At 44.9% G+C, this 24,922-nt stretch overlaps 1 protein-coding gene across 3 annotated transcripts in view; it reads right to left on the bottom strand.

The window, feature by feature from the left end:
* Window positions 1-24,697, bottom strand: part of LOC138785281 (catechol O-methyltransferase-like) — a 29,980-nt gene extending 5,283 nt beyond the window's left edge. Inside the window, exons 1-2 of one of the 3 annotated variants that reach the window (XM_069961086.1) lie at window positions 24,679-24,697; window positions 4,183-4,462 (exon numbers count right to left, since the gene is read on the bottom strand). In XM_069961086.1, coding sequence (XP_069817187.1) covers window positions 4,183-4,462 — 280 coding nt within the window. In that variant the 5' untranslated portion in view covers window positions 24,679-24,697. Of the gene's footprint in view, window positions 1-4,182; window positions 4,463-5,952; window positions 6,048-14,278; window positions 14,367-24,678 lie in introns of those variants that run through there. The other 2 variants (XM_069961084.1, XM_069961085.1) reach the window with 2 other exon arrangements.
* Window positions 24,698-24,922: the final 225 nt, after the last annotated feature.

Here is a 24,922-nt window from a genome sequence, read left to right on the forward strand (position 1 = left end):
GTAATTTGGTGGGGACAGAGGGGGCAGTTGCTAGGCCCATCAGATATGGTATAGTCCTCATGCTGTCCAAAAGATATTAGACAGATAAATATGATAAAGAGATAGAAGAATAGATAGATAGATAGATAGATAGATAGATAGATAGATAGATAGGAGATAGATAGATAGATAGATAGATAGATAGGAGATAGATAGATAGATAGATAGATAGATAGATAGATAGAGATAAGATAGATAGATAGATAGATAGATAGATAGATAGATAGGAGATAGTTAGATAGATAGATAGATAGATAGATAGATAGATAGATAGGAGATAGATAGATAGATAGATAGATAGATAGATAGATAGATAGATAGATGATAAAGTTATAGATAGGTGTGACATTTCAGACCATTTAACATTGTCTATTTTCAAGCAGTGGTCTGAAACATGTCTGATGGGTAAATAAATAGACTTTTTAATTTTCTTGCAAGTACATTTTGGAGTGTTGCAGCTTTTTTTGTTTTCTAGGCAGCTACTGTATGTTTCTCCATTTCCAGATAACCCCTTTAATTTTTAAACAGTTATATATGTGAACTGTAGAAAGTCTTTTACACTGTTCTCAATCCCTATTCATTATAAGTAATATAGCAGAATATACCCTTTATTATTCGGAAAGCATTGTTTTCTGCTGCTGTTCCCTATAGGTAACAATTGGTTGGGGGCCCAGTGAGACTCACTCGCCCCCCCTTAGGCTGAAGTCCTAGCTACGCCCTTGCCCTACTGTAAAATAATAAGCATTCTACAAACCTCTTTGCGCTCCTCGATGTCCTTCTCGCGCCACTGGAACTTTTGAGCTGGTCTTTGAAGTGACAGGCCACTCGGCCAATCACAGGCCTGTCATTTCAAAGACCGGCTCAGAAGTTCCAGTGGCGGCTGCAGGCAGATGCGAGAAGGACACCGTGGAACGGGGACAGGTATGTATAAAGTTCATTTTATTTTTTTTTGCACAGTCATCAGCCGTCAGCCATGCATCGATATTACACGATGCGTGCCTGGTGTCAGCCGATGATCAATTAATCAGCTGATCGTTGTCTTTATTACACAGAGCAATAATGTGCCGAATTGGCCTGACTATCGCTCTGTGTAATAGGCTCCTGTATTGCTGTTTGGCTGTAGTTATAGTGCGTCATTGTGTCTCTCTGATTGACTGGCTGTGCAGTCGGCAAGTCATTTTTGGTGGATCTTCTGTGAAAATTTGGTATGGACAAAAATGTATTTTATAGGTATTTTAGATGATATTTGACTACTATTTGTCCAATAAAAAAAACACAACAACCCTCCATTGGTTGTTTTACATAGCACAATTGAAAAAGACAAATGTCAATCAAGTTGAAGCATCTAATTATTTTTCCAGGCTCTCTAGGGAGTTCAAGGTGATCTGCTGATTGTTTTAATAACGCTTTGGTATACTAAACAAACCAAAGAGTTATTGCCTGCCTCTTAAGTTGGGTATACACCTTCAATAACCTTCAATTATCTCTTCCGTCCTCCCAATATAAAGGAACATTTAGCACTGCTGAGTGTTCCTGTGGTCTCTATGGGGAGGGGTAAGACACTGCACTGGTGGTGGCTTATTGCTCAGAGAACAAAGGTGCCAGGCAGTGATTTTACATGACACACGACCCCTATCTCGACCAACATCATTTGCTTGTGAAGTGTCAAAAGAGCATCATACACTTTATACTGACATCAGAACCTGCAGTGAGTGTGTGGTGCCCCACCGCGGGTGTTGCTATTGGTTGCACCTTTCACAAAAGCCTGTACTTTTAAGTGCAAGTGGTGATGTAACAGTACCTAAGTTTCACCACTAGATGTCATTGTTAAAAGTATGTATATTCAGATATTGCACAGCTGTAGGAACTAAAGGGTTATTGTTTTGTTTATGTATCACATGGGTCTGTACACCAATGAGAGTTCTTTCTTTTTCTCACCTATCATCTTTCTCTTTACTTCTTTATATGCACTCCTCACGCACTCACATCACAGTTTACACATGCTGTAGAAGGAAGTCACATGGGTAGAGGAAGAGTGGGGTCTTTTGCCTTGGTTTCTGTAAAGGAAGAACGCAAGCTAGGACGCTCCCTACAGTAGTCAAGTTGGGCCCTGGCTCCTGCCAGGTCCCTAGTCTAATTTGTGGTCTAGATGTAGAGCACATGTACCTAAACGCAGTTTCTCTTCAAGCAACCTTTGTACACACTATGCAGTGTTAAGCCACTACTAGAGAGGACAAGTCAGGGATCATCCTAGCCCACACCGTGGACCAGCGGAACACAGTGCAGGACAGTATCCATAATCCATATCCAGAAGTAAGAAACTAATCCAGATAGAGAAAAGTTGCTAGAAGCCTATGCACTTTATCTCGCAGCGCAGGTGTAATCAGAGAACTCTGACCACTCTACTCATCCCAGGTAACAAGGTCTGAGTCAAAGAGTCACAAGTATTCTCTCTACTTTCAAGTATTCTACCTATTCTACCTCTGAAGTTCCGGCAGAGCACAGTACTACTTGGGTTGGGACTCTCTCAACATCCTCCTCTCTACTCTTCTGATCTTTTCCACCTCTCAGCACGTAATCCAGTCAGCATGGCTGTATCACTCCTTCTACTCTCAGTACAGATGTGGACGCTTAAGTATTAAGTAACTTATCAAGACAAAGGTGTACTGTATTAGGCTTTTGTACTGTATTAGGCTATGTTCACACTACGTAAAAAACACAGACGTATTTCATAACCATGGCCATATTTGCGAAAACAACGGCGCAACTGAAATGCGGCCGTGGTTTTTACGTAGTGTGAACATAGCCTAATCTTGTATCAAGTATCTTCACAGTAAACAACATTATATTTATTTTAAAGGGACTCTGTGGTTCTTCACTAAGCACCGACACAGTAATCACACTTCCTTGGGTTCTCTCCCCTGTCTGTGGGTGGCAGTGCCAATAGTCCGGGTGGATCAATACTCCACTCCGGACCACCATGATAGTTGCCCAAGGGAACCCACAACAGCCCGGCAGGTCAATGTCCACAGGGAAAAATGGTATAGCCAGCCCACTCAAATAAAAGCAGGTGTTCCACCATACCTGTGTGCTCATCTGGCATCGGCGTCATGACAGATTACCACCAGGCATAGCTATACCTCGGCCAACCACTACATCAGTGGAGTCACTCTGTAACCTGCGACCGTCCGTCTGCTTCCTGTTTTCTAGAATGTCGGCTGCCATTTTAGAAAGCAAGAAAAAAAAAATCGGAGCTGATTTCCAAAAATCTGAATCTGATCGGACATCTGATCGGACTCGGATTTTTGGGAAAATCCAAACCGGCGAACCGGTTTGCTCATCTCTATACATCACCCCAGTAGCTGATGATGTAGTAGAGCTGACACGCATGGTGTAGCTGTGTGCTGTACGACAGGCATCTGTTTACTGGGGGTGGGGGGTGTAGTGTAGGTTTAGATCTCTGCTTGCTGACTGTGAATGAAAACATTCTAGTTCCATCCAGACTCTAAGAACATCCATAACACTTACAATATACAGAGCTGAGACAAAAAGACAGGCACATGTGTCTGCATTCACTGACAGCAAGCAGAGATAGAACTATAACGTTTCTTATTACAGAGACCTAGGCTCAGGGACACATGTAAGTCTATGGAAGCAGCACAGGTGTATGGAGATGATCCAGATAATGTCTCCTGGGGGTCGGGTTACCAAAACAATAGACAGCTAACCCAGCCCCCAGAGAGGAGATCACATGTCCTGTGACTACAAAGGGAGGGGGAAGAGGGGGCTGACCGTGGTCAGAGTGGACCCAGAAAAGAGGATTTTAAACATCCAGAGCAGATAAGAATTAGAAAAAAAAACAGGGAAAGGGTGCAAGATAGGTTATACATGTATATTAGACATAGGGTGGTATTGGGAAGGGGGGTTGTTTAGTATATTGTTTTTGTTAAGGGGAAAACCCTTTTAAAAGAACATATATATCTTCCTCCTCTGCGCCTCCTGTTCCTCTTTAAATGTTATAATACCGTATGACCGGATCTTTTGTGTTTAGACAAAACCTGAACAGTTATGACTTTGTGATTGTGGCCTAATATTTTCAGAAACAACAAATACATTTTGGCTCCCTCATTCATATGATCTTACCCTTCTGGTCGCCCACGTTCATGGCCCATTCCTTTTGGTAACAGTATTTGTCTATGTTTTCGACAACACTCTGTGGGTCGCCACGCGCTGCATTATCCAGCACATACTGTAAAATCCTCTTTTCCTTGGTCTGGTCCATGAAGAAAACTTTGATGATTTCCTTTACTTCGTGATAGAGAATTCTACAATAAGGACGTCTCTGATCGTGTAAAACGATGTACAAAAATAAAACCAGGAGGATACCTGCTGCCAATTGCAATAATGTGCCCAGATCAATCATCTGTATAAGAAAGAAAAAGACAGTAAATTAGTAAGAAAGCTATTACGTCTTATCAAAACAATCCCCTTCTATCCGTCCAATATGGTTAGTATTAGGCTGTGTTCACACACAGTGTAAAAAATAATCAAAATACAGTCGTAATTTTGAGTAAAGATAAAACAATGTGAGAATAGATGAAAAAACGGCTGTATTTTGAAAGAGCCGGTGGTAAATAATGAGCGTGTTCATTATTTGGACAGTCATCTAACTGCTAGGTGACGCTGTCTACACAGAAGAGGAGGCTTAATGGCTGCAAAGGCCCGCCTAAGTGACACTGTCCACTAACGGAACAAAGTGAATTTAGAGCAGAAAGAAGACAGGTTTTATACATGTTTATATTAAAGGTGCAGCATCTAAGCTTGTGGATGATGTGGAGAACCACATGATAGAGTGATTTTGGAATCTGTACTGATATTCCACAACATACCAGTCATATGGGTGCGAGAACGGAAAGTATTTTTGCAAGTATCACATTAAGAACCATCCTTTATCTTTTGGTCTATTAGTAATTTATTTATACGTTTATATGTTCCCCCAGTCTCAGTTCTTCTTTTCTGTACTGACTTTTTATGCAGAATAGTATGATATGGCTTTACAATATTTAATTAAAGAGGAAATCCAATGAAATAAAAAAATATATAACTGGCAGGGACATGCATTAACATAATGAAGAAAGTATACTTACCCGTCCCTGTGCCTCTACTTCGCTGTTTTTGGGTGTCCCAAACAGCTGGCAGAAGTCATTTTTGGCTGACTTTTCCATATGTCACAGCCTTGCTAATGGATTGCCCGCTTATCCAGTCAGTGCCCCAGTTAATGATTGGGTGAGCGGGCAATCAATCCGCAGGGTATGTGACATTTCAGCAGCAGGAGCTGTCCATTACTGCTCAGGCAGGAATGAGGATAGGTAAGTATACTTTCTTTATTAAGTTCCCTCACCCCCTGACTTCCTTTATTTATTTATTTTCATTTCATTTTATGGGACTTCTCCTTTAAAGCCCCCTTCTTTCCACGGCTCTTTTGGGGAAAAAAATAAATAAAAAAGTCAGAGCCCGGACTTCTCCTTTAATGTAAAAAACAAGCACCCCCCCCCCTCCGGCATAAAATATGATGGGGTAAAGGGGTCCTTTAACTAGACACATATATGACGTGTATGAATGTTCCTTCATACAAAAGATACCTCTCCCGTTCTCTCAGAAGTGGCATCTTTCCTGACTGCCTTTTAGTATAACAATGAGTAGGAACAGGCTGCTGCTAAACAGCTCGGGCAGTATTCATCTTCCAAGGGCACCACACCATCCAGCATGCTGAAATGTATCATATCTGATTCTTCTCTGCCTCCATGGTGGGCATAAGGTCACCGTCATAATCGGAAGCCTTGAATATGTAAATGTAGCAACAAAATCATAAAAGAATATACGCAGAAAGGGAGGAAATTCATCTATACTCACAGAATGTCGGCACGCAGTGGTGGAGCCTTGGCACACTATAGAGTCCCATACAAACAGATTACTAATAAAAGGAAAACTGCCAACCTACGTAGCTGGCAACACCCACTGGACCATAATACACCACGGACAAACACGATTAGCTTATCCTTGTTCCATGGCATATGAGGTCTCAAAAACAAATAACAGGAAGCACAATACAGACAATACAGATACCTACAGTCATCTTCTGCAGCACTTAAAATCTCACTTCCTGAAATTGAGCATAATCTTGCTGTATCAGCCGAACCAAGTTGTTATATGCGGCCACTAATATTTATTCTAATGTATACGAATATACATTATACAATAAAGTATATAAAAAGTATTATTAAAGGGGTTATCCGGCCTTAGAAAAACATGACCACTTTCTTCCAGAGACAGCACCACTCTTGTCTCCAGTTCAGAGGTGATTTGCAATTAAGCTCCATTCACTTCAATGGAACTGAGTTACAAAACCTGCACCCAAACTGGAGACAAGAGCGGTGCTGTCTCTGGAAGAAAGTGGTCCTGTTTTTCTAACACTGGATAACCCCTTTCAATATGAATGCAATTATATAAACAAAGGGGGAGATTTATCAAACATGGTGTAAAGTGATACTGGCTCAGTTGCCCCTAGCAACCAATCAGATTCCACCTTTCATTTTCCAAAGAGTCTGTGAGGAATGAAAGATGGAATCTGATTGGTTGCTAGGGGCAACTGAGCCAGTTTCACTTTACACCATGTTTGATAAATCTCGCCCTTTATGCCTAACGTTTGCCAAATCCAGGAAAAAATCATAATAAATTATGCGCAATACCGTGCCTCCTCCCCTACCCCGCCCACACTCAAAAAGTCACACATTTATTGTGCAAATGGGGGCTTTGCAGAAAATCTTGTGCCTTTAGGCTATGTTCACACTACGTATGAGACCGGCCGTTCCGTGACCCCGGATCATATCGGCCAGTACTTAAGTACCGGCCGGATGGTCTTTCCGGCCGCAGGGCTCTGATGCGGGCGCATCAGCACGCGCCCGCATCAGAGCTTCCCATAGCCCACAGTGAAGAAAGTGGCCAGAGCCGCTTGCTTCACTGTGTGAACTGACAGGTCTTTCTGCGGCCGGAATTCACTGAATTCCAGCCGCAGAAAACTGACCTGTCAGTTTTTTCCGGCACCGCACAGATCCCGGTTGGAGCGTATACGATGTCCCACCCCGCAAAACTACGGCCATAGTTCTGCGGCGAGAACTACGGCCGTAGTTTTACGTAGTGTGAACATAGCCTTAGCCAGTCTGCACTGGGTGCAGAACTTGATACATCAGATTATTCTGTGGATTTTTCTGTGTCAGTACAGTCCCGCAAAGTTTTAAACACTTTCAGCACTCTCGGCAGCATAATGATACATGATGCCGGGAAGTCTGCAGGTCGGCCGTGCAGCTTCATGCTCAGTAGCGTCTGTGCATTACAGAGCGTGGGAATAAGGCCTTAGTGTACTTGATGGTGTATTTGTGGCAAGCACACACAAAGACCTTTTCCCTGACTATTTCTCTAATTCTCTGACCAATCAAAGCACGTACTCCTCTTGTCATGACATTAGACATAATAGAAGTAAAAGCGGAGGTCAGCAGGTCCAATAAAATCTTCGCATTAGATGTGTTTTTTCTATTTTTGTATCTGCCTTACATTTCTAAATTTTATTGGACGCGTTGACCTCCGATTTTACTTCTATTATTCAGCCTTTATTTTGGTCGTGAATTAACTGGGTGAGCTGAACTGCTTAATTGCTTGATTCTCTACATATGACATTATACATACATGCATTAGACTGAACAGGCTGACACTATGCCAGAATGATGACTTACACGGAAAAGTACTAAATGGCAAGTAGTGGCGGAGAAGGGGTTATTGATTCATGGGGTTTGCACGGAGCCATGTGAGCTGCGAAGAAACAGGCACAGCCGGATCATAGCAAAGAAAAGGTTACACTAAACACTGAACTGCTACTGCTGCCAACAACAAAAAGGGTGCAGTGAGGGTGACAAATCATCCTGATGTATGGGGCAGATAGGAGGCAGGGAGCAGGTCTATAGGGGATGTATGGGGCCGGCAGGGAGCAGGTCTATAGAGGATGTATGGGGAATGGAAGGGAGCAGGTCTATAGGGGATGTATGGGGCAGACAGGAAGCAGGTCTATAGGGGATGTATGGGGCAGACAGGGAGCAGGTCTATAGGAGGCAGACTGGGGGCAGGGAGCTGGTCTATAGGGGATGTATGGGTCAGACATGGAGCTGGTCTAAAGGGGATGTATGGGGCCGGGAGGGAGTAAGTCTATAGGGAATGTATGGGGCAGACAGGGAGCAAGTCTATAGGGGATGTATGGGGCAGACAGGGAGCAGGTCTATAGGAGGCAGACTGGGGGCAGGGAGCTGGTCTATAGGGGATGTATGGGTCAGACATGGAGCTGGTTTAAAGGGGATGTATAGGGCCGGGAGGGAGTAAGTCTATAGGGAATGTATGGGGCAGACAGGGAGCAAGTCTATAGGGGATGTATGGGGCAGACAGGGAGCAAGTCTATAGGGGATGTATGGGGCAGGCAGGGAGCAGGTCTATAGGGGTTGTATGGGGCAGAAAGCAGATCTATAGGGGATGTATGGGGCCGGGAGGGAGCTGGTCTATAGGGGATGTATGGGGCAGACAGGGAGCAGGTCTATAGGGGATGTATGGGGCCGGCAGGGAGCAGGTCTATAGGGGATGTATGGGGCAGACAGGGAGCAGGTCTATAGGGGATGTATGGGGCAGGCAGAGAGCAGGTCTATAGGGGTTGTATGGGGCAGGAAGCAGGTCTATAGGAGATGTATGGGGCCGACAGGGAGCAGGTCTATAGGGGATGTATGGGGCAGACAGGGAGCGGGTCTATAGGGGATGTATGGGGCAGACAGGGAGCAGGTCTATAGGGGATGTATGGGGCAGACAGGGAGCAGGTCTATAGGGGATGTATGGGGCCGGCAGGGAGCAGGTCTATAGGGGATGTATGGGGCAGACAGGGAGCAGGTCTATAGGGGATGTATGGGGCAGGCAGAGAGCAGGTCTATAGGGGTTGTATGGGGCAGGAAGCAGGTCTATAGGAGATGTATGGGGCCGACAGGGAGCAGGTCTATAGGGGATGTATGGGGCAGACAGGGAGCGGGTCTATAGGGGATGTATGGGGCAGACAGGGAGCAGGTCTATAGGGGATGTATGGGGCAGACAGGGAGCTGGTCTACAGGGAATGTATGGGGCAGGAAGCAGATCTATAGGGGATGTTTGGGGTCGGCAGGGAGCAGATCTATAGGAGATGTATGGGGCCGGCAGGGAGCTGGTCTTTAGGAGATGTATGGGGCCGGCAGGGAGCAGATCTATAGGGGATGTATGGGGCCAGCAGGGAGCTGGTCTATAGGGGATGTATGGGGCCGGCAGGGAGCTGGTCTTTAGATGTATGGGGCCGGCAGGGAGCAGATCTATAGGGGATGTATGGGACCGGCAGGGAGCTGGTCTATAGGAGATGTATGGGGCCGGCAGGGAGCAGGTCTATAGGGGATGTATGGGGCCGGCAGGGAGCAGGTCTATAGGAGATGTATGGAGACGGCAGAGGACAGGGAGCTTCACTTTGTCTGCAGACATCCTCCTGTCCTCCCTTTCTGGGCCAACATTCTGCAAATCCAAAAGCTGGAGGCTTGTCTGAGCAGAGGAAAGGGGGGATTTCTTAAAGGTGCTCCTTAAGGTGGAATAGGCCCCGGTCAGCAGCAAGGTTTACTGTGACAATTGCAGAAAACCTTGTTGCAGCTTTTTGGCATCATAACAGTTGCAGGTGGCCCCTTTCGGATGGGGGCGCTGGACAATTGCCCTCTCCTAACGCCGGCCCTGAAAGTACATAATTATTTATCATGCTTGAGTATTTTACTTAAAGAAGTATTCTACTCAACCATAGCTTTTCATATGTTGCTGCCTATGGTGTGACTAACAATTCCTTCCATACTTGTTATTATCTACTTAGTCTCCTTCCCCCAGTTCTGAGCTGCTGATTTCTGCTGGAGACACAAAAAAACTGTGTGAGTTTTTCTCCTCATCTCCCCTTCCCTTTGGAGACAGCTGATGTAAACAAGTCACTGACTGGCTTTATCTGCAATTTTGTGGCTCCTTTGTAATGCTGGGAGGGTTAAAGTGTAACTATCATTTGTAAAAACTTCTGATATATCAGAAAATGTGATTAACCCTCCCAGTATTACAAAGTTGCAGATAGGGACTTGCTTACATCCGCTGTCTCAGAAGGGAGGGAGGAGGAGGAGGGGGAGATGAAGAGAAAAGCTATCACACAAATTTTTGTGTCTTCAGCAGAAAGCAGCAGCTCAGAACTGGGGAAAGGAGACTGAATAGATAATAAGTATGGAAGGAATTGTTAGTCTCACCATGGGTGGCAACATATCAAAAGTTAGGTTTAAGTGGAATCCCCCTTTAATGCTGCGATGCAACTAAACATTTCACCTGCTACTTTAGAAGCTCAAAAGTAACTTTGATGCTTTGAAAGACAAACGATGCAGAACAGCTTGACATTGGCCGCAGTCCTAGGGATTATTGTTTTACAATGATGAATTAAGTATTGTTAAGGTTTTCTATGCTGTTTGTCTATGATTACATTGGTTTGGTGCAATAACAGAACAGCAGGCAATATCAAACATGAAAGAGGCTAAGTGGCTTCTGTTTAAATTTGTGTGTTGCTTCATATCCTCCAATGTTTTGCTATAGGTGTCTTTGAGGCACCAAGCTTAAAAGGAGTTATCCAGAATTTAAAAAAACTGCAGCTTTCTTCCAGAAACAGTCCTTTGTGTTACTGTACTGATACAGTTTGGCTGTATCAGTACAGTCACGCAAAGATTTAAAGGGAACCAATGCCTAAAAAACGCCTGTAATGCTATGGGAATGTGCTGTAGCAGCACCCAGCACACTTCCCAAACATGGTTTTACACCCCCCGTCCCTAGAATTTACAACCTGAAAACTTACTTTACAAACTTGGTGCCCTGTATGTAAATTGCCCCCAAGTCATCTGGGCGGTGAGCCGCGGCAAGTAGTCACTGTGCCCTGGGCGTTCCGGAGCGGTAATCACGCTCCTCTGGGCGTGATTAGCCTGCATAATTGTGGCGACATCACTGAGAGGCGCACTGTCCTTAACGTCAGCACGCCTACATTCCTGCTGTGCCGTTCATGCGCAATACAGCGGGTCCTCTCCGCACCATACTGCGCAGGTGCAGAAAGCCTTGAACTCATTGCTGGAGATCCGGCAACAAGTTTGAGGCTATTTTGCACCTGCACAGTACGGCGCAGACCGGACCCGCTGTATTGCGCATGAACGGCACAGCAGGAATGTAGGCGTGCTGACGTTAGGGACAGCGTGCCTCTCAGTGACGTTGCTGTAGTCGCGGTGATTACCGCTCCGGAACGCCCAGGGGACACTGACTACTTGCCGCGGCTTACCGCCCAGATGACTACTTGGGGGCAATTTACATACAGGGCGCCAAGTTTGTAAAGTAAGTTTTCAGGTTGTACATTCCAGGGACGGGGGGTGTAAAAGCATGTTTGGGAAGGGCGCTGGGTGCTGCTACAGCACATTCCTATAGCATTACAGGCGTTTTTCTAAGTGATTGGTTCCCTTTAAATACTTTTGGCGCTCCCGGCATCATAATGATACATCATGCCAGGAGGTCTGCTTTTTCCATTGCCGTGCTCTACTTTCTGTCTATATTTGGCTTTGGTGGAGTGAATTAGCTTTCTAAAGTTAAAATATAGCTATCATTTTCAATATAATAATGTGCTCCATTAAAGTTAATGGGAAATTAGATGGTAGTGAACACACGAATAACAAATATTGAACATGCTCATTATTTACCACCTGCTTTTGCAAAAAAGGGCTATTATTTTTCATCTGTTGTTTTATTTTCATTTAAAATTACAGAACCTACAGTCACACGTTCCGAAGTTTTAACCAAAATTGTGGATCCACAATTAGAGATAAATTTAGGGCCTATTGATTTCAATTGGGCAGTTTATGTTGTCTGTATATTTACCATCCATAATCCACTAAAATTACTGACAAGCTCTAGTATGGACAGATTGTCACAGATAGAAGTCTATGGCAGTGGACAAAATTTTTACTGAAGAAACATCTGTAATGTCCGCAGACCCGTAAAAAATACAGATAAATAATCATATTAAACCATTCCCACTTATTTGACTATCACCTTCCCTCTTTCTGTTAATCTGTAAAAAAAATACTAATTTTAGGCAACCAAAACTGCACATATAAATGACAGATTATTTAAGCCAAAGCCAGGAACAGGGTATAAACAGAGAACAGATCATAAACGAAAGATTGAGATTATTGAGGCTTTGGCTTCAATAATCTGTCAGATAAATCTCTCTGTGTAAATGCACCATTAGTTAATAGCAGCTCTTAGGCTATGTTTCCACAAGGTAAAAATAAGGGCAAACAAATCATGATCATTAAAGGAGAAGTCCGGCCAAAATTTATTTTTTATATGTTATTACTGATGGAAAGTTATACAATTTTCTAATGTACATTAATTATGGGAAATGCTCCTATACTGCTATTTCCCTTAATTTAGTGTATCAGGAAGTGTTAGAATTATCTCTGAAGCAGTGACGTCACGACGAATGGTGTAATTCCTATGGAGTGTCCAGCAGGGGGCGCTCTATACATAGAAGTCAATGAGTACCATTGACTTCTATATAAAGTGCACCCCTGCTGGACACTCCATTGGAATTACAATGGATGTGTATGTAAATGTAATATACAGTGTTTTTGATTGGATATATTTATGAAATACTTTGGGGAGCAAGTGTCCTTGCTCCCCAAAGTATTCCATAGATGTAAGCAATCAGTACATAACCGCCGCCGCCCGTTTGCCGCTACCGAACGCCCGCCGTTCTGGACTACACTCAACTACTACTCTCCCCACCTGCTTATAGCATAAGCAGGTGGGGAGAGTAGTAGCTGGGTTATATCTCCGAGATCGCCGCTGATGCCGCGCAGGGGCTCCTGCTGCTTCCTTACACTATCTGATTGATCTAGTTGAGTGTAGTCCAGAGCGGCGGGCGGCGGCGGTTCGGCGGGCTTACTGTTATGTACTGATTGAATACATTTATGGAATACTTTGGGGAGCAAGGACACCCCAAATCACCCCCCTTTTCCCATTTTATAGATAAAAATAAATAAATAAACATATTTGTTATTGCATTTGTTATCGCATTATTAAGTTATCACATTTCTGATATCACATGGTAAATGGTGTAAGTGCAAAAAAATTCCAAAGTGCAAAACTGCAGATTTTTGGTCGCATCAAATCCAGAAAAGTTGTAATAAAAAGTGATCAAAAAGTCACATATACGCAATCTAGGTAGCGATAGATCATGGCGCAAAAAAATGACACCTCACATAGACCAAAAAATAAAAGCTTTATAAGGATGGGAATAGAGCAACTTTAAACACATTTAGTTTTTTTTAAAAAAAAGGTTATACAAGTTGCCTATCAATGTAATCGTACTGACGTAAAGAACATAGAGAACATGACAGTTTTACTATAGCGTAAACTACAGCGTAAACACGAAACTCCCTGAAATGAAAACAAATTCCTGTTTTATTTCCAATTCGGCAAATGATTTTTTGCAGCCCATTTTATATTATTTATATTTTAAAAAAATTAAGCCGGTTAATGCAATGTACAATTGATGTTGCAAAAAAATCAGGGCTCCTGTGGGTCTGTAGGTGAAAAAAAGCAAGCGCCAAGGCTTTTTAAATACAAAAACACACAACACCAAAACAAAAATTGGCTTTGTCCTTAAGGGGTTAATATGGTTTGGCAGTAACAAACCTATCAGCATGCAGCACTGCAGATTAGATTGTATGTATACCGGTCCGTACTACTACTACAAGCGCTCTTAATGTAAAACAGACCAGGCATGTAGTTGTACATTATGTCTAATACTGAATCTTTCCGTCCTTACATGCTCCCCTATGGCAGAAGTGGCATAATAGGAAGCTGGATACAGTCCTGGTATATATGTGCCAGCTGTGAGTGCGCTGACACATCTACAAACACACATGGATGCCAGCATCTCCTGCCAAGGGCTTCTGTGCCACACAGCTACTCGCAGCACTTTGCCCCCTCCCTGTAGAATAAGCATTGGGATCCGCTCTATAAAGTGCATGCTCTGCAGACAAGAATGAGGATAGGGCAGGATAAAAAGAAATGCAGCTACCTTGCCGTGTGTGCGCCAGGAGCTCCTCTTGTCCTTTGCTCGTCTCTCAGTGCTGTGAACTTTATAAGAGTGAATGAGCTCCAGTCTCCAATCACATTGCATCACATCAGCACGGATTCTGTGAGGAGAGGTCCCAGATCTCTGCCCCATTCCCCACCCACCGGCAGATGTGCTCTGTGCTCCATCCTCTGACCGCAGCCCGATTACTTATAGGTTACCCCTCATACCATAGTAATGCAGCGTGACAGCATCACCAGTCTACACGCTTTGGGTAAAGGCGGACTGGGCTTCTTTCTACCTTCAGGAAATTCTTCAAGGAGGAAAATATGTTTGACTTACGTGACAATAGAAGAAGTTATCCCGTACAAGTGTTATCAGTATATCCCAATGGTCCGTTTACACGAAGCGATAATTCGCCCAAACGATCGTTTAACGATTTTGAAGCAACGATTTGGTGTTTATAACGATCAGCGTTTAGACGAATAAATCGTTAGAAAATTTGTTAGAAAAATCGGTATTGCGATCGTTTTTTAAGATCGCTTAAGCCCATCTCACACATGGGGTGAATCTTTGAAAGACTGTTTACACAAAGCGATCTGCGAATTTTCAGCAAACGACCAATGGCGTTTTGAGAACAAGTTGAAAGATCACGATGAACGATTTCTCGCTCGTCGCTCGATTGTCCGCTGTGTTTACACGAGCCCTTTATCGCTCAAATGCGGTCGTTATTGCGAAAATTCGAACGATAATCGTTCCGTGTAAACACAACATTATTCTTCTCTGTAAGCTGCCCATTACCAGCTGTGTGGCTGTCACTCAGACTCATGTCCAGCTTCAGGTGACAGGCTAAGTGCCCAAAAAGATCAGCAATAACAGAATGAGTTAGTATTACCGATCAGTACGTAAAAGACATCGCTATCAATCGCAGTATGAGCAGCTGTCTGCAGCATATGTATTGTATGTGTTAATGTCTCCCATGTTTAAATTTGCATTAGACAATATGTGTGATGGAAATGAAGGTCTGGGACTAAAACTATTTTTGTTGGGCTGAATCACTGGATCAGAGAAGGGCAGCAGAGACCAGGGCTTAGACAGCTCTGCAGTTCCCTACACAAGTGTTGTGTGTTTTGGCCCATGTCGCCCCTTAAAAAAATAAATAAATAAAATAAAATAAATAAATATATATATTAAAAAAAGAAAAAAAAACTCTAAATAAGCCTATATTACAAAGTGATATCACTTTATTAAAACTAATGCATAAAAAAATGGTTACTCTGCAAAGTACCTCTTAGGGGGTCAGCCACTTCATAGTAAAAATGTTTTGTGTGTAGTATAAGTAAGTGTATTCACATTACTGGACAGCAGCTTCCTGTGTACCCTAATAGAGCTAATATCAGACTCCCCTCCTCCAGGCTAGGCTGTCCTGCTCTGTGGCGAGTCTGTCCATAAGAACAGTGCACACAGAGATTTCTGTGTCTTCAGCAGAATGCAGCGCCTTAGTACTGGGGGAAGGAGACTAAAACTGTAATACGCATAGAACAAATTGTTAGTCTCCAGGAGACAACTAACTATGCCTTTTTCTTTTCTTCTTCTGCTTTTTTTTTTTTTTTTTTTTTTTACAAGCAGGCCTGGTAATGATTGTTTGCAGAGTTTATATATTATGACTAAAAAGAAATACATACAGTCTTTTTCATACAGTATTTTATGTGAAAACACGTACACAGTAAAAAAAATATATATATGTTGCTGTCCCTTTAAAATTTAAAGATCCCCTGATATGGGCCTCATGCAGCTGCAGTATTGAGCATTGCTCACATTCCTAGAACGCGGCCCCCAATGTGCTATGTGAATATTAACAATGTGCATGCAGTCACTTGGAGTATGAGCCGATTTATCAAAGACTATTTAACATGCAATGGTCTCCATTCACCTGCCCATCTATTACCAGCATCATTCCTATACCATCTGCTGGGAGATACCCGACACCAGGGGTAGGGAACCTTGGCTCTCCAGCTGTTGCAAAACTACAACTCCCATCATGCCTGGACAGCCAAAGCGTTAGCTTTGGCTGTCCAGGCATGATGGGAGTTGTCGTTCTGCTAACATTTGACTGTCCAGGCATAATGAGAGTTGTAGTTGTGCTAACGCTTTGGCTGTCCAAGCATGATGGGAGTCGTAGTTTTGCAACAGCTGGAGAGCCAAGGTTCCCTACTCCTGCCCTACACAGTGACACAAGCCAACAAAGAGAACAATCAGCTCATTGTATGCCGGCAAACAATGAGACTGTCAATAGTGTATTTACTCTGATGTAAAAGGAACTGGGAAGCAAGAGCTGTTTAGCATGTAGAACACGAGCGCAGTCTGTAGAAGTATCGGTACGCATTAGGCAATATATTTTTTATGTACGATATATGTTAGTGAACAGACAAGCAAGGCCCAGAGAGATGTGTGTATAGGGAATCATATACAATACAGCAGTGGGATAGCCCTGTGTTAGCCATACTAGCATAGTGGTAATCCTATATGAATATATGTTGTCTGTCTGTTACATTGGCCTACTTACTAACTCCCATATACTCTTTGCCAAGCGGAATAAAAGTGTAAACAAGTTTAAAAAATGAAACAAATCAAAAATGAAAGCCGAAATGCACTGTGTTCATATATATTTATGTCAGATGATGGATGATCAGTCTGATCTTCATTTTTCCTGATAAGAGCATCTGTTCAGATATGATTTAATGAAAATCCGCTTTTCCTCGGGATAGACGGATGTGATAGACCCAAAGGGATATTGCTTCAGTTCCATCTTCCGCGCTGACGTCTGTTCGTGTTATGGTGCCGCCGGCTTTCTAATGGAAGAATGTGCCAAGACAGCTGTGATGACGGACAGTTTCATCTCAAGTGAACTGTGAGTTTATGTAGGCTGTATATACAAGCAAGCAGAGAGCCAGCCAAAACACAGAGTCAGGCGTCCACAACAAACCACACCAGCAATGTATTCTATCAGCATCTTAAAGTGACTCTGTACCCACAATATGTCCCCCCAAACCACTTGTACCTTTGGATAGCCGATCCAGCCCATGTTCCGTGCTGACACAGGTGGGGAATAGGAGGCAATCTGCCTGGAGCATTCCTAATGATGAAGAGCCATAAGAGAAACAGATCGCTGAACTCAGGGAGAACAGCCAAATGACAACACTGCCGGCTGCTAATGAAAGCGCTCAATGCAGTGAAGTCCTAGGTGCATTGCTCCCTGGTAAACATAAGTATGCAAAAGAGGAGTCCGTGGAGCCTCATTGAAGAGTCTCAAAACACAGGACTAGCCAGATATCCCTCCGGGAAAGGACCCAGCCAAGTGGCAGCTCCTGTTAGGAAACCACCAAATCCACCTAGCCTTGGTTTATCCCTTGTCATTACACTGACTTATAGGGCCACTTAATATGGTGGATTTGGTGGTTTCCTAATAGGAGCTGCCACTTGGCTGGGTCCTTTCCCGGAGGGATATCTGGCTAGTCCTGTGTTTTGAGACTCTTCAATGAGGCTCCACGGACTCCTCTTTTGCATACTTATGTTTCCCAGGGAGCAATGCACCTAGGACTTCACTGCATTGAGCGCTTTCATTAGCAGCCGGCAGTGTTGTCATTTGGCTGTTCTCCCTGAGTTCAGCGATCTGTTTCTCTTATGGCTCTACTAGGCATTGCTCCCACCTGGCCAGGATCCTGCTCCACACTGATGAGGGGCAACACCCCGAAACAGCTGTCTGTGGATGGTTACCTAGCCTTGGTTTATCCCTTGTCATTACACTGACTTATAGGGCCACTTAATATGGTGGATTTGGTGGTTTCCTAACAGGAGCTGCCACTTGGCTGGGTCCTTTCCCGGAGGGATATCTGGCTAGTCCTGTGTTTTGAGACTCTTCAATGAGGCTCCACGGACTCCTCTTTTGCATACTTATGTTTCCCAGGGAGCAATGCACCTAGGACTTCACTGCATTGAGCGCTTTCATTAGCAGCCGGCAGTGTTGTCATTTGGCTGTTCTCCCTGAGTTCAGCGATCTGTTTCTCTTATGGCTCTACTAGGCATTGCTCCCACCTGGCCAGGATCCTGCTCCACACTGATGAGGGGCAACACCCGAAACAGCTGTCTGTGGATGGTTACCTAGCCTTGGTTTATCCCTTGTCATTACACTGACTTATAGGGCCACTTAATATGGTGGATTTGGTGGTTTCCTAATAGGAGCTGCCACTTGGCTGGGTCCTTTCCCGGAGGGATATCTGGCTAGTCCTGTGTTTTGAGACTCTTCAATGAGGCTCCACGGACTCCTCTTTTGCATACTAATGATGAAGAGGGCAGGGAGGAGGGACAGATAGGTTGTGCCAGCCTAATGCATACACAATCTAGGCCACGCCCTTTGGGCACAAGGCTGCAAGTTTAAAAGTAGTTTTTTAGGACAATAACTGCATCACCTGCCAAACGGACCCCAGGACAGATCTTGGATTAAAAGCAGCTATCTGAGGGTACAAGTGGTTTGGGGGGGTCAGATTGTGGGTACAGAGTCGCTCAAAGTCTGGGTTTACACATAATGTATAGGCAGGCAAGGGGGCACAGCAGCTGTCCATTACTGCACAGTTTTGAAGGAAAATGTTTGCGGCTCATTGGGATTTTTGGTGTCCAAGACCGTGCACCCCAGTACTGATGTCTGGTCCTTTAATTATAGGCAAGGGCGGTACATGTCTGTTACTGCCCATTGGGTCAACATTCCCCTAGAAGACCACCAGAAAGTTAGCCCATTCTTGCCACTGTCACCTCCCCGGTGCTTTAGGAGGCCAGTTCTGCACAAGTTCTGCCTTCACCAGCTTGCAACACTGCACCGTTTTGACTGCAGTCCAACCTGCCCCGGTGTGTTACCAATGATGTCAGGCCCGGCGCTCTCAGGCTGTCCTCCATTTTGTGAGCCTGAGTGAATGGAGCCACAGTGGGCAGGAGTTCCTCCAGAACATCAGGTAGGGGATTTATGAATGGCTGAGCCCACGTCAACTAACGGTGGAAAGTGTTGTAGCCCACAAAGGGAGGAACTTTGTCTCTGCAGTGCAGCAGGGAGGGCTGAGTCATACACCTTGTAGGGCACATGTGATAAACCTCATAGTGCACAGGTTTCTTCAAACATGTCCTGCCAATTGTTGATCCCTTTTGAGGACGCGACTCTGTTTGTGTGCAGGCATCAACGACATCATCCCACTCATCCGTGTTCTTAAAAGTGCGGTGAACAACATCATCAGCGAGGATTCCCAGGCCACCACTCCAAGGCTGAACATCCTCCTCCAACTCCGTGAATTGTCTGTTCTCAACTATACTGGCCTGGGTGCAATCAGGTACTGCCTCCTCCTCCTTCTCAAATAGTCTGTTCTCAATCATACTGGGCTGGGTGCAATCAAGTGGTGCCGCCTCCTCCAATAGTCTCTTTTCAACCATACTGGGCTGGGTGCAATCAAGTTTTACTGCCTCCTCCTCCATCAATTGTCTGTTCTCAACCATACTGGGTCCAATACAGTACTATTACTGCTGCTGGTTCCACTGTCAAATGTCTGTTTTCCACCCTACTGGGTCCAAGGAACTTTGTGTCCTATGTCCCGAGTAATCACTTACACCTTGGCTAATTTTTTTTCACAATTTTTGCACTTTGATTTTTTCCACTTTTTTCATTGTAATAGCAACTGCAACTAAACGAAACTATACCCAATCAGACTCCCACTATTGTAGCTGCAATTATTCAGCCGTTAGAGCAAGGTTTGTTTTAGGTAATTTTTCAAAAGTTCTCTCATCCCTAATTATATATTTAAAAAATTATAAAAACTGATCAAAACGTCTGATCTACACAAATAGGATACTAATAAAAACTAAAGATCATGGCGCAAAAAAATGACATCCCATACAGCCCCGTAGGTGAAAAAATAAAACCATTATAAGTCACAATAGAGCAATTGTAATCATAATTATTTGCAAAGAAAAGTTTTACTGTAAAAAAGAAATTGTAAAACATTAGAAAAGCTACAGAAACGTGCATATGGTTGTATTGGGACTGACGTATAGCATTAAGATACTAAAACAGATTTACCGTATAGTCCAGGGGTGGGGAACCTTTTCCATGTCGAGGGCCGGTCGGGCATTAATAAAATCATTCGAGGGCCGCATACCGTGCGCGGCAGTTAGTAGCGGGGGTTTGCAGCACCCGGGGCAAGGCAAAGTATTGTTCCCCTAGTGCCCCTGCTATTGTAGTTAACCCCCAGTGATGCCCCTGCTATTGTAGTTAACCCCCCCCAGTGATGCCCCTTGTAGTCTAGTTAACCCCCAAGTCATGTCCCTGGTAGCCTAGTTAACCTCCCCAGTGATGCCTCTGGTAGGCCTAGTTAACCCCCATCAGTCATGTCCCTGGTAGCCTAGTTAACCCCCATCAGTCATGTCCCAGGTGGCCTAGTTAACCCCCATCAGGCATGTCCCTGGTGGCCTAGTTAACCCCCATCAGGCATATCCCTGGTGGCCTAGTTAACCCCCATCAGGCATGTCCCTGGTGGCCTAGTTAACCCCCATCAGGCATGTCCCTGGTGGCCTAGTTAACCCCCATCAGGCATGTCCCTGGTGGCCTAGTTAACCCCCATCAGGCATGTCCCTGGTGGCCTAGTTAACCCCCAAATAAAAAAAATAAACATCCCACTCACCTTACCTCCGCTCCCACGCTGCCCATGTCCTCTTCTGTCCCAGGTCCTCTGTGCCGGTTTTCTCCTGTAGGCGGCGCGCGATGAAATGACGTCATCGCGCGTCCCGCAGGAGACTGAAGACACGCGCCGCTTTGCTGGGGAAGAAGCCGGCATAGACAGCATCCTCCTGTGTCAGGCAGCTGTCACAGACACCGGAGGATTCTGTATATGCCGGCTCCTTCCTCCTCCAGAGCGGCGCGCATCACAGGGGAGCTGCGGGCCGCAGGCCGCATCGGGAGGTCTCAGGGGCCGGATGCGGCCCGCGGGCCGGAGGTTCCCCACCCCTGGTATAGTCCATTACATAGACACAAGAAACCCCCAAAATTTACATAACTTTATTTTTTCCCAATTTCACTCCATAAATAATATTTTTGAGGATCCATCATACATTTTATGGTAGATTAAAAGGCGCCATTACAAAGTACACTTATTCCTTACATTGCCCTCTAGATGGAGAAATAAAAGAGTTATAGCTCATAGGCTATGTTCACACTTGGTAAGAGCCGGGTGACGGAACGGCCGGTCTCAGAAAAGATCATCCCGGCTGGTACTGCAGTAGCGGCCGAATAATCTTTAACGCTGCTGAGTTCTGATGCGGGCGCATCCTTGCAAGCCTGCATCAGGACTCCTCACTGCACACAATAGAGTGTGCGGCCGGAGCTGCACGCTCCATTGTGTGAACTAACAGGGTTTTCTGTGGCCGCTATTCTGTGAATAGCGGCCGCAAAAAACTGACGTGTCAGTTTCTCGCGGCACCGCTAAGAATCCCGGCCGGAGTGTATATTATGCGGCAGCACTATGTAAGTACCGCAGAGATCACGGCCGTTGTAACAACGGCCGTGATTTCTGCGGAACTTACGTAGTGTGAACATAGCCTTAGAAGGTGAGGAGGAAAAAGAACAAAAATGCAAAAATTAAAATCGGCACCTGGTTCTTAAGGGGTTAAGCCCCTCCGGATGTAAATAATAAGAGTTCTGTTGTGTTCCATAATATAACTGTAAGGGTAAATTCACACGGGCGTCTCGCATAAAAAAACCGCAGCTAATCCGCACCTAATCCGCAATACACGTATTAATAATAATAAGAATAATAAATGTATTGCGGATTAGCTGCGGATTAGCTGCGGTTTTTTTATGCGAGACGCCCGTGTGAATTTACCCTAAAGCTATAACACAGTGGCACTGTGCTGTATGATAGGAGGTGTTATTCCTCTCCTCGCCTGCACTACACAGGTCACAGAGTACACGCAGTATCTGACTATGCTCTCACTATCACAGATATGTGTCACTATGATTCAGCAAAACCTCCTCCTCTTTCTAGGCTCATTGCCAGGCTGGGAAAAAAAACGAAACTAAATATGGCCTCCATTACCCAATTTATATAAAACCTCATTACGCTTTCCCGATTGTCATGTGACATTTCCTTATACAGTCTATGTACAAAAACTAGCGATGACGTCTAACCTGTCACATGACATCCCTTGTCCATATATACTGTATAGCAGTGTCCCCCAACCTGCAGTTCTCAAGCAGCTGTGAAGCTACAACTGTGAGTTGTAGTTTCAGAATCAAATGGGTGTGGCTTTCAAAAGGGGTGTGGCTTATACAAGGGGCATGGTATAAAATCGTTCAAAAATCGTAATGTGTACACACCATACACCGTAGCATTTACGGGGTTAATGGTGGACATTAGCATGATCGCTGGTGTCCATCACTAACTGAGCACTGGCTGCTAAGTCTATAGAGCTTGCTTCGTTTTGTGAATAAGGGTACAAACCCACACACCGTATACGCAGCAGATACGCAACAAATACACAGCAGATTTGATGGTGCAGATTTGATGCTGTGTTCAGTTATTTAGATCCAATCTGCTGCGTATTTGTTGCGTATCGCAGCAGTAAATACGCTGTGTATACGGTGTGTGGGTTTATATCCTTAATGTTTAGCACCGCACTACCCCTTTAAAAGGGAATCTGTATGACCCAACACCACCCCCAAACCTCTAGGATCGTATGGTAGTTCTTTTCATTTCATGCCTCATCCGGGGCTTCCCTTCTCTCCTGGTGCCGGTATTCAGGTAAAAAAACTTCTTTAATTTCAGCAGCGCGATAAGGTAGGGTGTCAAAAAGGAGGGGCTTAAAGCAGCATATCTTTTGCCTTTACACAGAGAGATTTATCTGACAGATTATATTGAAGCTAAAGCCAGGAATAGACTATAAACAGGGAACAGGTCATAAAGGAAAAACTGAGATTTCTCCTCTTCAGATATCCATTCCTGGCTTTGGCTTCAAAAATCTGTCAGATAAATCTCTCTGTGTAAAAGCACCCTTAGTGTATCTAAATCCATGGAATTCTTCAACTTTGCATCTACGACCATCTTGTGTGATACTGTCTGCACAGCCGGTGTATCTAAGCTGTTCTTGTGTGATTCTAGGCTGATTGTGTGTCTGAGGCTTCACTCTGCATTTTGTTCTCCACTGTGGTGTTTTTTGTGGTTCAGTGGCAGATTTCCCAAAACACAGCAGGCTGAGGGTTTGGTGTTTTTTTCTGCAAAATTTGCTGCTTTTCTCCCATAGACTTCAATGGAAGTCTTCTGCTCCACTGAAAAACGCCATAGCCGGTTTTTAGTGTCATTTTCAGGGAGAAAAACACCACACGTACACACTGTACACACAATAGAATAAGCAAAAAACAGGGAGGGTGGGAGGGAGAATCCTACTGTGGCAGCAAGGGACATTGCACTGAAGTCACATGACTTCCTGGCTGCCTATTTGTAAGACCCCGCGGCGCCACCCCTAGACCTATCCTAGACCAGAGACCCAGGGATGCGCATGACTGCTCCCTGTTCCCGTCAGTCACAAGCACCAGCTGCCTAGGCGACGCCAGTGCCCCAACCCTCTGGGGGCCACATTGTCCAGTCTGGTACACAAGGGATTAAGTATGGATGCCATGCATCCTCACTTAAAGGAGAAGTCAGGGCCAAAAGTATTTTTTAATATGTTATTACTTATGGAAAGTTAGACAAATTTCTAATGTACATTAATTATGGGAAATGCACATACAGTATAGGGCTATTTCCCTTAATTTACTAGATCAGGGAGACTTCAATTTCTCAGAAATACCGTGACGTCACGAACCAGTGTGTAATTCCAACGGAATGTCCAGCAGGGGGCGCACTATATATAGAAGTCAATGAGTACCATTGACTTCTATATACAGTGTGCCCCTGCTGGGCACTCTATTGATTCAATGGATGACTGTGTATGTAAAAATGTTATGAACAGTGCGTTTTTGATTGAATACATTTATGTATGTATTCAATCAGTACATTTGGAGGGCACGACCAGGGAGGGAGAGAAGTTCCTATGTATCTACCTCCCCCCTCCCTCCCTGCTCGGTGCTAGACACATATACACAGTACTACTACTCCCATCATCTGCTCATAGTATGAGCAGATGCTGGGGGAGTAGTACATGTGCTATCCCCATCACCGACACCCCCTGCCGCCGGCCGCACCGCTCCTTACACAAGGGCTTCAGCATGCCCCCTCTGCCGCTCCCCCTCCTCCCAGCTTCAAACGTCAAACTATCCCGCCGCCGACTCGCGTCCAGCCGCACTGACCGTCTAGCCGCTCGGCCACACTGACCTGTTTCGCCGCCTGGCCGCACTGACCCACTCACCGCCCGGCCGCTGCTCTCTGCTTACATGCATGCCGGCCGGGGACACCGGGAAGCATCCGGAGCGTCAGCAGGAAGCCTGGTGCTCCCGATGCTTCCTGGTGTCCCCGGCCAGCATGCATGTAAGCAGAGAGCAGCGGCCAGGCGGTGAGTGGGTCAGTGCGGCCGGGCGGTGAGTGGGTCAGTGCGGCCGGATGCGAGTCGGCGGCGGGA

Source organism: Dendropsophus ebraccatus, chromosome 3 (assembly GCF_027789765.1).
Source record: "Dendropsophus ebraccatus isolate aDenEbr1 chromosome 3, aDenEbr1.pat, whole genome shotgun sequence".
Lineage (NCBI taxonomy): Eukaryota > Metazoa > Chordata > Amphibia > Anura > Hylidae > Dendropsophus > Dendropsophus ebraccatus.